General features: G+C 38.3%; 1 protein-coding gene across 4 annotated transcripts; it reads right to left on the bottom strand.

Annotated features, from left to right (window-relative positions):
• Positions 1-2,649: 2,649 nt before the first annotated feature.
• LOC114478976 (tropomyosin alpha-1 chain) lies at positions 2,650-15,603 on the bottom strand. 4 transcript variants are annotated; one of them, XM_028472354.1, is made up of 9 exons: positions 15,237-15,601; positions 12,207-12,332; positions 6,418-6,551; positions 4,723-4,840; positions 4,577-4,647; positions 4,432-4,507; positions 3,648-3,710; positions 3,496-3,565; positions 2,650-3,006 (listed from the first exon to the last, which is right to left on the bottom strand). In XM_028472354.1, exons 1-9 carry the CDS (start codon positions 15,348-15,350, stop codon positions 2,924-2,926), a joined length of 855 nt encoding a protein of 284 aa, XP_028328155.1. In that variant the 5' UTR covers positions 15,351-15,601; the 3' UTR covers positions 2,650-2,923. The 4 variants fall into 4 exon arrangements, with proteins under 4 accessions (XP_028328155.1, XP_028328157.1, XP_028328156.1 ...); XM_028472355.1 differs by lacking the exon at positions 2,650-3,006 and adding an exon at positions 3,132-3,340 and having other exon boundaries at positions 15,237-15,603; XM_028472356.1 differs by lacking the exons at positions 12,207-12,332; positions 15,237-15,601 and adding an exon at positions 8,537-8,994.
• Between the last annotated feature and the right edge of the window lie 840 nt (positions 15,604-16,443).

Genomic DNA, 16,443 nt, shown 5'->3' with positions numbered 1-16,443 from the left:
AGGAGACACTTCAGAGCTGTTTTGACACTGTGGGTGGTGTTTACAGAGGGCAACACTTGAGAGGAGGCCACTGATGTAGTAACATCATATATCACCTTCTGCGCAGAGATACTGGTCCCTGTAAAAACAGGTAAAGTGTTTTCAAACAATAAGCCCTGGATAACCAAATCACTCAAAACAACCCTGAATGAAAATAAAATAGTATTCAACTCAGGAAACAAACAGGAAGGTAAACTCATCCAAAATAGGCCGAATAAATATATAAAAACAGGCAAAAGAGCGTATAAAAACGGAGTGGAGAGGCTTCTTAAAAACGGAAAGGCTAGGGATGCTTGGCGGGGCGTGAAAACCCTGGCTGGGCTCCCCTCCAACTCCACCTCATCTGGGCTCTCTGCAGAGGTGTCTGTCCACATGGCAGAGGATTTGATCAACTTTTACTGCAGGTTTGATCAGTGTGATTACACCAAGGAGAGGGAGGAGCTCAGTGCAGAGCTCATCTCCATGCTTCAGCCCACTGAGGACCTGCAGCTGCTGCCTGCAGATGTGGAGCACACACTGGAGTGGATTAAGCCCAACAAGGCACCCGGACCGAACGACATCAGTAGGCGAGTGCTGAAAGCCTGTTGCAGTCAGCTCGCCGGAGTCTTCTGCTCTCTGTTCAACCGCTCTCTGGCTAAGCACTCCATTCCCTCAATCAAGAAGTCCCCCATCATCTGCCCTGTGGTGAAGAAGAGCAACCCTAGTATCAACAACAACTACCGGCCTGTGGCTCTAACATCACTGGTCATGAAAGCTTTGATAGGCTCATCCTGGCCCTGCAGCAGGTTGATGTAGGGCTGCACTCTGACCCACAATAGTTTGCTTACCAGTCGCACAGAGGGGTGGAAGATGCACTACTCACCCTGCTGCATGGTGCCATCACCCACCCGGAAAAGCCCAACTCCCATGTCAGCCTGGTCTTTGTAGACTTCTCTAGTGCATTTAACACCGTGCAACCACACCTCATGGGAAGCAAACTGCTCCAGATGAATGCCAACTCCCATCTCATTCTCATCTCATGCAGTTCAAAGGCAATGCTTCTAAATACTAAGGAAATGTATGTAAAAATTTTAACCTCGAAGAAAGTAAATAAATAAAATAATTTTCAGAGACAAAATTATGGTAAAAGTTGAATTCTGTTCATGCAAGAACTTTTAGCCAACTCGTGACCAGAACAATATGTCTTTAAATTGGAATAGCAGGTATAGAAATGAATGATTTTCCCCAAAAACCCAACTCCATTATCTTTTGCTTCATCATTAATGCCAATTTATCAGTGACGTGCCATGAGCACTAGGGTAGGGTAGGCAGGGCGTTCCAAATGGAGGCCACCAATGTCAACACCAATGACAATTTCATATGTTTCTGCTGGCAAGTGTTAATTCAATTCAATTCAAATAAATTCAACTTTATTTGTATAGTGCAAATTACAACAAAGTCATCTAAATGCGCTTATCAAAATATAAAATTAATAATAAGAAAGAAAAAACTCAACAAGATCCACATTAACAAGTATTTAGCCATCTAACAAAATCAACGTCGTAAAACACCATTAAAGAAACATAAACAATTATTATATATAGCCTCCATACTCTCCCAACAAGATACTGTATATCTCATGACACAGCAGGGCATTCGTTGTTTGTGTTGGAACACAGAAGCACGGAATAAATTACAACAACTCATAACAGCCTCAGTGAGGCGCATCCACAAAGCCAATCCTTCCTTTTGTACCATTCACTGTAGAAAATACAAACAATTTTCTGACCTTACCTTTGCTGAAGGTCTGGTAGCTCAGGTGTTGGTCTCCCATCTTTTAAAAGCTGTTTGTTTTTCCTCAAAAAAAGTTTCTTTAACATCTCTAGCGCTGTCATCCTGCCTGTAGTGTTATCCTGCTCACTAACTAGAGAGCGTAGCAGCAGCGGTCACGTGATATCAATTCACTAATGCACTGTGAACTTACGTATAGCATTTAGCATAGCGCGGTTACGTCCAAAGGCCGTGAAGAGAGAGACCTTTGGACGTAAATGGTTGTCATCTTAAGGAACTGACTGCGCATGTGCAAATACATAAAAACATGCTATGGGAACAGAAGCAGAGCAGCAACGTGCCTTTGAGAAGGGGTGTGGCCTCCTCCTGCCTTACAGCAGTTAGAAAATAGCGATGTTTAGCTATTTGGGATATGAAAAGCACAAAATGCTGACACTTTCAAACTTATAGGCACTGTAGGCTATCGAAAATTAATTATAATTAAAACAAATAATCAAAATATCAATTCACCCTTGGGTAGGTACTGCCTACCTTGCCTACCCTGACTGCACGTCACTGCAACTATAGCTAACTTACCTCAATAGTTTACAGAATGTTTAAAGTCCACACATTTTGTCATCAAATCACATTCCTCACTAGATATATTATCTCTCGGATGTTTAATCCATGAATATTTTGGACAACCAGCCACAAAAGAAAACATGGGCATGTTAGCGCTTGTAAAATGAGTTTTTCCCCATTATTGCTTCCAACTACGAGATGGAAGAGCCTCAGGGGGACCTACACAGAGCAGGAAAAACAGTGCACACAAAGAGAATACACAGAACTGATCAGTCACAATCATCCACATGAACATCATCAGTTTTATTTGTGCTCAGCGTTGTTATGTTTTACACCCACAATTTCAAGCAGCGAAACTGAAACCATTTGGACCCGAAACCACTTAAAAAATGAGAAAAGCAACAAAGGAACCATAAATATATTAAAAGGATGCATGTGTTTAACGACAATGAGTAAAGAGGGCAGAGTCTCACAGAATGGCATGTTAAAAAAAAACAAAAAAACCATTCTTTTAATAAAAAATCATGGTCTGAATGAAGTTTCTTGTGGAGTTTTACAAGGTACTGAGCTCCATGAGAGTTTGGTCCAGAACTTGGTGCATTCCTACGTTCTCCTCTTTTGCGCTCGATAGGGACTCTGCAATAGAAAGGCAGCAGCAGATATATTATGCAAGGCAACCTGCAGAGTATGCTTTACTTTAATTCAGCTGCATAATGACAAAGAGTAGGTCAAAGTGAAAATGAAGAACGACAGACTGAAAATAGAGATATGGCTTTATTGCAGCTTATAGTTCAAAGCAATAAGAGAAACGTAAAAGCAAAGGAAAAGCAAAGGAAGAAATTCAGAGACATTATGATTCCACTGAGGCAGATAAAAGGCTGTGAGGTTTACAAGGTGTTCATATCAGTGAGGGCATGATCCAGCTCCTCGCTGATAGCCTTGTATTTCAGCTTCTGAGTGTACAGTTCATCTGCAGTGCAAAGGTCAGAGAATAAGAGAGGCGGAGCAGGTTCAGAGGAAGTTGAAGAATCATGCAGAGAAAGAAAAAGAGAAAGCAGAAATCCAGGTTAAAAAAAGAAAATATCGACGAAGATTCTGCCAAAGGTGCAGAGAAGTTAACTCTACCTTCTAAGTCATCTATGGACTTTTCCAGCTTAGCCACCGTCCTTTCTGCAAATTCAGCACGAGTTTCAGCCTTGGGAAAAACAACAAAAAGAGAATTAAGGATCATCTAACGCAACGTGCCTAGGAATGCCCAGCCACAGATCTGCATTTACCTCCTTGAGTCGATCATTTAGGACTTTGATCTCCTCTTCATATTTGTCTTCTTTCTCAGAGTACTGCACGAAAAGAGGAACAGCTGCAGTTAACTCATAGATGTCTTTGTGAGATGCAAAACACTGAAGATGGAGATTATAGAACAGTGTGATAGCGCATGCGTAACTGTAAGAAGATGCTCTAGATTTTTTGTATTTTATTTTCAAAAATCCACAATCATTTCCTGTATTATTGTTTTGTTTTTCAATTGCAATTTTGTGCTGCTCCAAAACAAATGGTTTCAAAATTGAAAGACTTTGCTGAGTTCAAAATGACATACTAAGTCTGATGTCAAAATGAGTGTGTAGTACAGAGATGTCCAGAAAAAAAGTAGTAGGCTTAAAAAAAAAAAAGGTTGAAGGCTAAAACTCACGGCGAGTTGCCGCCAATGATGCACGATAGCTAAGGCGGTCGGGGGGCGTGTCCCCCCAGAAGATTTTGCAAAAATCATGCTATATGGTGGGAATGCTCATCATCCTAATCATCATAGCCATACTTAAGTATGTAGAAGACATTATATACTCATTGAGTTTGTAGTGCATAGTACGGAGTGTGCCATTTTGAACAGAGCCTTTGTTTTCATCATATAAAAAAAATTGAGAGTGTTAGATGTCTTTATTTTAAGTGACAGATTTCATCAACATGTTCCTTAATAATATGTAACATAAGTGTGTCAGATTGTAGAGGGAGAGGGTCTGATTAGTCCTGGACTCCTACTTCGAGTGTAAATGTGTGAACACTCACTTTATCAGACTGAGCCTCCAGAGACTTCAGATTGTTGGTGACGTTCTTCAGCTCCTCTTCCAGGTCACCACATTTCCTGAGGGCGTTGGACATAAACTTAGCGCTTTTCATCTGAACTGCGATAAAAAGTGACCAACGCACTTACAGTTCTGCAACTTCAGCCCTCTCCTCCGCCCTCTCCAGTTCACCCTCCAGGATTACCAGTTTACGAGCCACCTGAGGTCAGAGAGAAAGCCAGTTCAGTATTGAGAAAAAAAATTGAAAATCATCTGAAAAACGTCTCCTTTGTACCTCCTCATACTTGCGGTCGGCCTCCTCAGCGATGTGTTTGGCTTCTTTAAGTTGCATCTCCTGAATCTCCATCTTCTCCTCATCTTTCATGGCCCTGTTCTCGATCACCTTCATGCCTCTAAACACACAACAGATACACAACTTTAATGTTTAAGGGCACACAAGGAACACTGATCATTAGATGGTACAGATAAAGGGATCTTTTGGCTAAGAAATTAAAGAAAAAAAGAAAAAAAAATGTTGGTTTGGAGGCCATAAATTGACACAAAAAAGGAGGTTTGAGCTCCTATAACCCACATTTCTTGACATGTGTGGTGAGAAGTTACATTGTGGAAGACTGTAAGAGAAATCATGTTTGGTATGTGGCTACAAAATTACTCTCAAAAGTAAATATTTCCAGAAACCTCACCCAGTCCTCTCAGCCCTGAATGCAAACATAAAGCCACAGCTTTTTAAGTTTATTTTTTTAGCATTTTATTTGTCTTGAATTTGACTTTATTCTCCTTTTTTTGCACTCATTCTGTGTTTTTGTCAAACACAAAAGCAGTGACTGAGTCACTCAATCGTCTTGGTGGTCCAGAAACCAGTACGAAACTTCATTGCTTTGCAAAGACATTTAATAGATTATCCAATCTGTTGTTTTTAACCCCACAAATAACAGAAGTACTGCTTTGGAGGGAATGAACACTGCATTCCATTGGGCTTGCATCAATTGCTTCAACCAATGAGAACACAGGCACATGTAGCAACTTTGTGTCTGTGCTTGTTGAGCAAAGACGAACTAGAATATTTATGTGTGCTTGTTGATGCAGTGAATAGTTATCATTAGTCATTCTGAGATGTAATATACACTATATGGGCTTTTTTTTATGCATATAAAGAGAGAAAGACGGGTATTTGTAAATTGGGGACAGTCTGTTCCGAGGAAAGGGCATGCAAGCCTTGAGCTGCTTGCTAACATGCAAAAAACAAATACAGAAAATGACTCCAAAAAGGCACATATGGACCACAAAACAACCCCAAAGACACACAAAAAGTCCAAAAAATACTCTAAATGACTCCAAACACACACAAAATTACAACAAAATACACAAAGGCACACACAATGACAAGTATACGATTCAAAAATACACAAAAGGACTCCAAAAACACAAAAATGGCCACAATAATACACAAAATGACAATAAAACACACAAAAATACAATAAAATACACAAAATGACCGAAAATACACACAAAACGACTCCAAAAATACACAAAATGAATCTAAAATCACGCAAAATTACCCTAAAAACACACAAAATGACAAATACACAAATTAACTTTAAAAACACACAAAATGACTCCAAAACACACAAAAAATTGCCAAAAAACACATAAAATGACAAGAAAAATAGACTTTGATTTTCAAATTTGTTGTTATTCGATTAATTTTGATAATGTGGCTCTTGGATCAAAACAATCATATTTTTGTGGCCCCTACTGCGATAAAAGTTTCCCATCGCTATATTTTCAGTACAATCATGTTGAAGGTTTAAAAACCTCCAGGGCATCAGGAGGACGACCCCTGTCCACTGAGGAAGGCGTGTCACAGTTTGAATATGTTGTGTTGTTTTCTAAAGATACACGGACACACAAAGACAGTGATCATAGGTCACTATTTTAAATCTGAACCTACAGATCAAAGAATTCATACCTCTCGCTTTCATCTGCAGCTTTCTCTGCTTCCTCTAGTTTCTGCAGGGCCGTGGCCAGTCTCTCCTGAGCGCGGTCCAACTCTTCTTCTACCAGTTGGATGCGGCGGTTCAGAGATGCAACGTCACCCTCAGCCTTGGGAAGCCAAAGAAGATAGATGTTAGCTGCAAGCATGTGAAACTAATAATCTTCTATAAGGTTTGTCATTAAGGGTTGAATAAAAGGAAAAAGTTCAAAATAATTCAGGTTCAGATACCTTGATTAATCTGTAAAAGGCCATTCAGTTTAAAAGTTTCAGTGATTTGTGAATAAATAAAGACTGAAAACTAAAGGTTTATTGCGAAATTTCACCGCACGATTATCGTATCGATCCAAAAAATGTCCAAATCGATTTGTTTAGTCACTAGGTGTCAGTGAACAGTTATGGTACGCTTGCTCAGGCTTGATCACCCTGTAGCTGGCCACCTTTGATGAGCGTGTGGAGTGTTAAAAAGGCTGAAACACCCCCTGATTCAAAGGAACACTACTGATGATGCGTCCCAAAATGTACATCCTTCCCATAGCTGAAACACAGCTCCCACGCCATTCTCAAATGGTAAACCACATGTGACTACTATTTTTGGGCACAAAGGACAGTTTAACATCATGTCCCGTGTTTAATGATCCAACTTCTTGCAAGTTTAAAAAATAATAATAATAAATCAATTGTATCTCATACTAATTTGTACTTGTAAAAGTGAAATTTTTAACTATTGATATTGCAATATTGCAAAGTATCTGGTATTGTTTTAGTATCACCATATATAGTATCGTGACATACCAATCGTGAATCGTATCGTCAGATTAATGGCATCGCACACCCCTACTGAAATCAGTGTTCTTTAATTTTGTAGTGATCTTGAAGTGATCGTAGATCGTCGAGATCACTACGTACACCCATTACAAGACAAAACATTGTAATGGTAGCATCAGAGCATGTGTGACATTTAATATTCATATTAGCCTAACCACTAGGAACGAGTGCATCATGTTTTTCATGCAGTCTGTGCCTTCTCCTCGCTCTCCACTCTCTTTTCTTTCCAGGTGTCTTGATGTCGAAGCTGGCGGTTCCTGATCGATGGTTCGTGGCTCAACTAGTCTGGGACACTCGGATGGACTATCTTTCTATTCTAATCTGTTTGCCCTTCTGTCCACTAACCCCAACCAGTCGAAGCGGATGACTGCCACCTCTAAACCTGGTTCCACTGGAGATTTCTTCCTATAAAAAAAAGTTTTTTCTTCCCACTGTCACTAAATGCTTGTTCATGTGGATCTTGTATCATGTATCATCTTATATTTTGTCGAGCGCTCTGATATGTCTTTGTTGTAATTTGCTCTATATAAATAAAGTTGAGTTGAGTTAATTATATCACTAAAATGAAATGTGCAGTTGGGCTTCCCTGACACTTGAAAAAACACAGGTTGGTTGACATTTTGAATGCTTGTAAGAACAACAGATTTCTTCTTCCCAGGCTGTTTCCTGTATGTCTGCTAGTACAGATAACCATGTATGCACTCGTCTTCCTGCGTAAAACTCAACAAAGGGGCTACAGCTCGGGTTAGGCTTTGTTTATTTATCCATTGTGGCAAACACACAAATCATTTTCATTGTGTTGCAAACCAGGATCTTCCACTTTGTGTGTGTAAATATATATATATAAACAACAACCCACAAACACTAATCTAAATGATAAATGTAATCAACTTTTCTAGGTGTTGAGGTGAATGTGGGACAGATAGAAGTTAGGTAACACACTGAGCGAAGCTGCCAAGGAATGTCCTCCAATTATGCCTCAACTTGTCTTTGAAACATCCCAACACCGTCTGAGCAGATAACACTCATCTGAAACCGAGAAATACACGGCTTAGTTAAGGGAGTTGTGCAAATGTGTTCATTTTTACGCACGACCCAACGCCGTTTCCCCGTTTTTGTTTAGTTTTTTTTTTTTTCTTCTTCTTTCTTTTGCGTCAAATGATCTCCTCTTGTCGCCCTGCATCGATAGAGATTACAGTACCAAACATGTTTTATACAGGTTTAAATATATACATAGATGTAGGTGTGTGTAGCTCTATGGTCTCACATTTTCGCGGAGTTCCCGTTCTATGTCCAACTCCCTTTGAACCGCCAGTGCGCGATCTTCCGCCTCATCCACTTGTAGCTGAAGAGCCTGGATTTTCTTCTTCACAGCCTCCATTATTCCGTTTACTCTGCCTGCTCCAAACCTCAGAAAGATCCGACTACTGCTGTCGTTCTAACGGGGGTTGTCTTTGCTCCAAAAGCACCGACTTTGCACCAATGATTTAAAGAAAAAAAAAAACAAAAAAAAAACTCCGATGAGGCACTTTTCCTCGGGCAGGAAATCACGGACGTGCTGGGGTTGGGATGATGGGAGTTTTCAGGAAATATATGGTCAGATCGTCCAATCCTGTAAAGAAGCCTGTCTCAGATGACATCACTGGGATGAGGAGGGGAAAGGGCTGCTCTTTCCACCCCACAAAAGAAGTGCGTAACACTGTTTGGGGGAGTTTTTAATGTCAGATTGTGGACTTATAAGGCAAGGTGTCGCTTATCATGTGGAGGAAAAGGGTTAAAACTGGGCGTTTTTATCAAATCTAATGATTGACATCTGTGGTGAATCATTATGTGTGACCGGATGTTGAGTTGTCATGGTTAAAAAGTGAAGAAGAGCTGATCAGAGATGGATATAGACTTTAAAAAGTGGAGGATGGGATGGGATGGAGGAATGGAATGTTCGATTGTTCTGGTGCACATGTGACCCACAGCCATCAGGGGGCAACAGGATCCTGATGGCAGGGTTCACCCCAACACCAACATAATATAAGACCCCTTTGCCTTTTTCTTCAACTCTCACATGGATGTAAAGCAGGGATTATAGCACACACTTAAAAAAGGTTCATTACCATAAAGAATCTTCGAGACATGTTCGTCCTGTCATATGTGTCTGATTTCCCTTAGCAAAAAGTTCATATTATTAAGTATGCTTGAGTATAAGTACAAGTACACCAAGTATAGTATCGACCATGTACTTGTAGCGTACTAGAAAGTATACTAATTTAATACTTCTTCGGACTAAATTGGAACATTTTAAGTTTATAAAAGTATACTTTCAGTATACTTTATAAGGTAATTTTAAGTTTACAAAAATACACTTAAAAGTATACTAGTATACTCATCTATTTGCTACTAGTATACTAGGCATATACTTCTAGTCCACATTTCAGTTTATTAAAGTATACTCAGAGTATACTTTTATGAACTAAGAATAAGTATAAGGTTAAGTATTAAAGTATGTGTAAGTCTAAGTAAATAAAATATAGTATGTAAAAAGTAAACTTCAAGCATACTGCCTCAGTTTTAGTAGAAAATAAGTATACTTGTAGTACAAGTGTAAGCTTTATTATTGAAGTGTAAGTCTAAGTATTAATATACTTAGTCTTAGACTATTCTTTATACTTTTCGGTATAAGCTAAGTATACTTCACTATACTTTTTTTTTGAGTATATAAAATATAGTATATAAAAAGTACACTTCAAGTATACTGCTTCAGTTTTAGAATGAAATAAGTATGCTTGTAGTACACTTGAATAAAGTACTTTTTGCTCAGGGTTATTCAGGACTGTCATACATTCACTCATAGTCATAGTGAAATATAAAATGAATGCTTATGGAAATGGAGAAACCACTCTTGTGGAAAATATACCAATACAAAAAGATGGAAGAGAGCAGGGAGAATATTGTATTTTTGTATTCAATAAGAAAAAGTTGCTCAATCCAAAAAAAGAATAGTTGGAAAAAAAAAAGAAAATAGTTTTTGAATGCAAAGAGAAATTTGACATGCCCCCCCAAAAAATGCATTTGAACACTTTTTTCTTTGACTGAAAAGGTTTGTTTTTTATTGAGGTAATTTTATTCTTTTTATTTTTTTTTAATAGATCAAAAATAATTTAATAATACATATGCATGTCCTATGCATAATATGGCCAAAAAAACTAAAAAAATGTGACTTCAATCAAAGAAAAACCTGTTCAAATGCTTGTAACTGAACACTTTTATATTAATTTTACATTATATTATATTATATATAAATATTTGTTTTCAAACCCTCTTTTTCTTTGATTGAAAAACTTTTTCTTTTAATTGAAAATATTTGAATGATTGGAGCAACTTTTTTGATTGAAGTGTAGTTTTTTTTATTGAAAAGGTTTTTGTTATATTGTTTTATATTATTTATGATATTAATCAAACACACAGATCTGCCTCCATAGCCTGAAGCCTGTGACCTAGCTGTCAAGCAGCGCTAACCACTTCTCCCCACTGAGAATCTGAAGCCATGTAAATATAGTTTTAAGAAGAGATTAGTAAATATTCTAATTATTTTTTACACACAGTAGCAGCACTGAGAACAACAATATTTTACATCCCACAACATCTTCCAACTTGTCTTGGAGATCCCAGGCCAAGAGATAAAAATTCCCCAATGAGTTCCAGATATATTTGATATGATTCCAAAATACAGACATTCTGGTTTAGGTTTAACCTAACCAGATTAACCCAAACCAGTAAAAATGGCTTTCATCAGTGTGGAGGAATCCTCTTCTTATCATTGTGAAGTACAAATTCATCTATCAATTTAAATTGTTCAGTTTGACATGTAATTGGAGGTTTTTCCAGTTTTCTCAGGACAAAAGGAGGCATGTCTGTGAAAGATCCCAAGTTCTCAGTAGATGTGATCAGTTCCATGTTATGGTACAAATGTAAGAACTAAAGTACTTGTTTGGAGACTGTGGAGAAAGTGAAAGACCATGGACAGCATCAGACAATCACAGGCCCATGCACTCACGTTGCTGGGCGATACAACAGGTTTTAGAGCAGTGGTGGAAAAGAATATTTATAGAAGAAAAGTATAAGAGATAAGACTAGGTGTGACTTTTAAAGCCAAAGTCACAATGTAAAACCTTCTTAAACTATTGAGTTCTTTTTGCACATAAAGTTGATCCTTTTCAACTTATTGTAACATTTTCAAACAATGATCATGAAAATATCGACATTGTTCAGAATGTGTTCAGACCAGGGATGTTTGACTTGGACAAGGTTTGTTACTGTAAAGCCAGAGAGGGAAATTGTTTAATCTGTACCTCCTAAAAAGGCCAAAGCATTGATTTCATTAGACTCTACACTATGGGGTTCTCTGTTTGCTTAAGCTGCATTCCTGAGATTCCTGGCCGACTACAGGCTGGCTGCGTTTTGTCTCTGCTTGAAAAAAAAAAAGAAGCTCAGTTGGACATCAGCGTGCCACCAGTTACTTGGCAAACCTTTTCTCTGTCTGGGTGAGAAGACACAAGCTGGTCATTTCAGGATTCTCATCCTGTCTGGGATGCAGTAACCATGACATTGGGAGCTTTTCTGTGAAAGGTTCACTCAAGTATCATTGCTTTGGATTTCTAAATGTCAGAGGGGGGCCTGGGTCGCAGCCATTGCTTTATCTATTTAAGTGATACTTTCAGGCAAGTGTATAGTCTTTTTGTATTGAGCAAGTTTAATAAGACAGATAAATCACTCCACCCACCCAATGACTCAACAATTTTAGATGAATCAGCTTTTTTTTTAATCTTTGATGGTTCTTAGTTTACATGTGGTTTTTCTGAAGTGGACAGTGATACTTTCTAGGTGTTGTGCTTTGTTTTAATGTGAGAAACATGTTTCAGGTGGTGTTTTGGTTGCGGACTCACATCTGTCGCCTTCTTGTCTGACAGTTCCAGTTTTTCCTGAGCGTCCTTGAGGGCCTCCGAGTACTTGTCCAGCTCATCCTCAGTCCCCTTAAGTTTCTTCTGCAGAGCGAGCAGCTCATCCTCCAGCTGAGCCCAAATGTGAAATTACATTAGAATCCAAAACAAAGCAAATTTTCTCTGTCAAAATATGAATCAAGTTTGGAAAAGTCTATTTGAAATGGAAGACAATTTTTTTTTTGCCGGTACTTGATAGACTGGCTGTCAGAGGGATATGAGACAATGGGGATGAATTTAGAACCAAAAACCTTTGCCTTTTCTCAGGCTAAACCTAACCATTAAAGTGTAAATAAATTCAGTGTTTCTTTCTGGATAGGCAGAACAAAATGCAGAATATAGAGGGACTCCTGCACTGACTGAATATGATAGCTGATCAGCCGTATCCTGGATCTCTGAATGTTTTAGTGTGACTTGAAAATATAGCAAACTCTAGACTATAATTTAAATGCATTTTGAGTATTGTTTGAGACTTTGTATGGAAACCAGAAACACCAGATTTCAAACCCCATAATAACATTTCCATTCAATTCTAAACCATATCCCCTTATGGCATACAGACATTTGAGGAAAGACTTAAAAACATATATTTTTAGTACCTTTTATGAAGGCTCTTATCTTACTCTTTTTTGCATGGGCATGTTTTTAACTTGTTGTAACCTGTTATTACTATTATGATTATTACCTTCCTGTATGAGTCAAATGTTGCGTTGCTTTGGAGTCTCACGATTTTCACTTCTACACACCTCAAAAATGCTATAGCTACAGCTTATTATGTTCTTTTGTTTTATTTTACTCAGAGTAGATTTATTTTAGGCATTTTTGGGATGAAGCCAAAAACTCAGCATTGGGGCCCTCTAGTGGCTTATAGAGCCCTTTGCAATTGCAGAGTCTGCATATAGCCAGAAACGCCTATGAACACACCTTAAAAAAAAATAATTTTGAGAACACTCAGATTATACTATGGACTTGAAAATTTGTGGGCATAGTTTTTTGTTTTTTTTTTCTTGCTTCAAGTCGTTGTTTTGGGTGCAAAAATGCTTTAAAAATGTAAAGAAAATCCAAAAACTCCTTCAATAATGGATAATAATTGTCTTTTCTTACTTCATGTTTGTTTGGATCCGCACACATTTATCCATTTTAAAGTTCATTTATTTATTCATCTTCTGACCCCCTTATCACTGTTCAGGGTCTGTTGGGGTGCATCCCAGACAGCGATGCCAGTAAATAGCAGGGCCTACTGGATCTTAACATTTCCCAATGCAGGAACTAGGTTTACTAATTTTATTGCAAATAGATGCAGTTTCAAGAGCACTCAGAGAAGCAAACCTCCGCCAAGCAATACTTATCCCCTTTGCAGATATTGGTAGTTATCTGGATCAGTGATTCTGATCATGGTACCGTGATAATTCACACTTTAAAGGCTTGGAAGAAATGTCTATCCCCATTAATAACAATACAGTTGGTCCAAATGTATGCACACCCCCATTTTTCTGAAAATCTCGATGAAACACACAATCACAATCCGATCAGGATGAAACTTGAATGGGATAATTAGGAACCAGTCTGACGTGACTGAATTGAATTTCATGAAGATCGGTCAAATACCAACCGAGTAATGGATTTTTGAAATTTTGCCAATGATGAGAGATAGGGATTTATACTGATCCAGAATAAGTATATTGATCTGGATCAACTACAAATCTTCCATTGGGTAAGGTCTATCTTTGGTTAAACATGTTTGATGCAACAAAAAAACAAATAAACCTTTATACCTCCTTGGCGGTGGTAATAAGGTTTTTTAAGAAGAATATGTTCTCAACTAAAATCTTGATTACAATGTCTGGATCTTGAAGACTTGCAACTTTTTCCGATTATTTTCCTGTTTGCGTGCAGTAATTGTTCAATAAATATCAGCATTGCCCATTAGTTCAATGTGTATTTTGTTCAATCCTTGTTGAACTCTGCTTAGAATAGCACAAAAGGCGCCCCACTTCTCTTGTCTCCCTGTGTGATCCAAACAAACTAAAGAGCCAATGCATGATCTTCTAAGGTTTCATGCAGACTTTTTCTTCAAGTAGAAGTGACTCTTATGATCCATGTGCTGTGTCAGTGACATCTGTCATTCCTTGTGCTCTCTGAGGATGTAATTTGGGCATTAGCCACCAGTGAGAGGATTATTTTAATGCAGATCATGGCCTTGTCCAACCATCATCAGCACCGATCTCTCTAACGTTCTTTACATTCCATCCTAACGATGACACCACGTCCCTCTGGGCAACAATTGCCCCTATTTAAAAACCTCAAATATCCGGTTACATCTTTGGATTTGACTTTGCTTGTACCGAGGGAGAGTGTGTGCTATCATTAAGCCTGGCTTGGAAATGTCAAGCTGTCCAAGGCATGAGCTCTGCAGCACCAAATATGGTGGTGCAGATTTTTTGGAATTTGTGAGGTTTTTGGGCACGTTGTGCAGACCTCAGGTATGATAAGGATGCTGTACAATTCTGTGTACCAGAGCAGTCCAAAAACCTCAAAAATTCATGCTTACAGTTTGATGTGATGTGGAAAATACGTGTAACTTTTTAACTCTTTGGTGGAAATACTTTCTGATTAGAATATGATGAATTTAGTCCAGTCCCAATGGTTAATGATCTGATTTTTTTTGTTTTTTTTAAAAGCAAATTACATAAAGTGGCATCTTTGTTCAAACAGTGAATAAATTCAATACAATCTAGAATCATGCTTAGAATAATTATAATATTGAAACTGCATTTCCTAAATGCTTTTACCATGAAAAAATAGCTTTTATAACAATTTCATGTTTCAATATTTCAGTCCAACATTGCCTCAGTTCCATCTGTGGTTTACTGATTTCTGTTAGTGACTTCAGAAATTTTACATGTTTGATTAATATCAAGAAATCAACAAATGTATCGTTCATTATTCTAATCAAACCCTTTTGCTGTATCTCACCTGTTTGCATTTATCCTCTGCTGCCTTCTGGTCGGTCTCAGCCTGCTCTGCTCTGTCGATGGCATTCTCCTTGTCCAACTTCAGCATCTGCATCTTCTTTTTAATGGCCTCCATGATGTCACAATCTTAGTTTTGTGTAAAGCCTTGAGAGAAATATGCTTTTATATCTTCAGATGTGAAGTGTAAGTGTGTTGAGTTGTTTAAAAGGCTCCGTAGAGTGGATGGCTAAGGTTTAGGAGTGAGGAGAGTGAGGGAGTGCAGGAGAGAAGAGAAGAGGAGAGGAGGATGCAAACTGTGAGCCAAAGGAGGTCCGTGTGTTTTAAACTTGACTGGAGGTTTAGAGGCAGCCTCGGTCCCCAGTGACAGCCCTTTCCTGGTGGTTACCCCCTTTTGCCACTCCCAGCCTTGGCTGCAGAACTTTCTGTGCCCCCTCCTTTAATCTGAAGTCGCTTTTTCAAAAGCTCAGCTGAGTAGCAACGAGGGGCTTTGGCATTTCCCAACCACCATACTATCTAGTGTGCGTTCTCTTCATTTTCTAAACAGGGGGAATGAGAAGCATGATGAAAATCATCAAAGAAGCACACTGATCAAGGAACCACAGACGCATCAGTTATACGAGTTATGCTTCTCTCCAATTGGGGCTATCCATATGCCATACTCTTACTTAGGAATGTTCAAATTGATGTTAATACCAGAGCTGGTTAGAAAAGGACATAGTTTTCATTCTACTGCTGGATGAAAAAACACGGCATGGAAAATGATCCAGCCAAAGAAAATGTAGGGTAAAGAGCTGTCTGAACGTGATCCCAACAAGGCGGTCAGAGCGTTGCAGTTGAGCTACACAAGTGTAAACCACACGCCCACTGCAATGAAGATTATTTTAATTACTATTGATGTGACAGTACATAATTCTGATCTGTTTAGGGGGAATTTTGAGGTACAAACCAATAGTCTTTTTGAGTGTGAGATACAATACACATATATAAAATAGATGGTAACGTATAGCTTTGGAGACATCAGAAACATTTGGGGACATTACTATATAGTCACTTTTATACATAACCATTGCTTAATATGAATTACATAACTGCACAAACAAGCAAAGCCAGAACAGAAACAGTTCTATAGATGTGTTATAATGGTCTTATAAAGTACATTTCCTAAAAATAACTTGTCTGAATAAATGAAACCTTAACATATTATTTTA

This window comes from Gouania willdenowi, chromosome 17 (assembly GCF_900634775.1).
Source record: "Gouania willdenowi chromosome 17, fGouWil2.1, whole genome shotgun sequence".
NCBI lineage: Eukaryota > Metazoa > Chordata > Actinopteri > Blenniiformes > Gobiesocidae > Gouania > Gouania willdenowi.
This window is presented reverse-complemented; position numbering and strand designations above follow the sequence as displayed.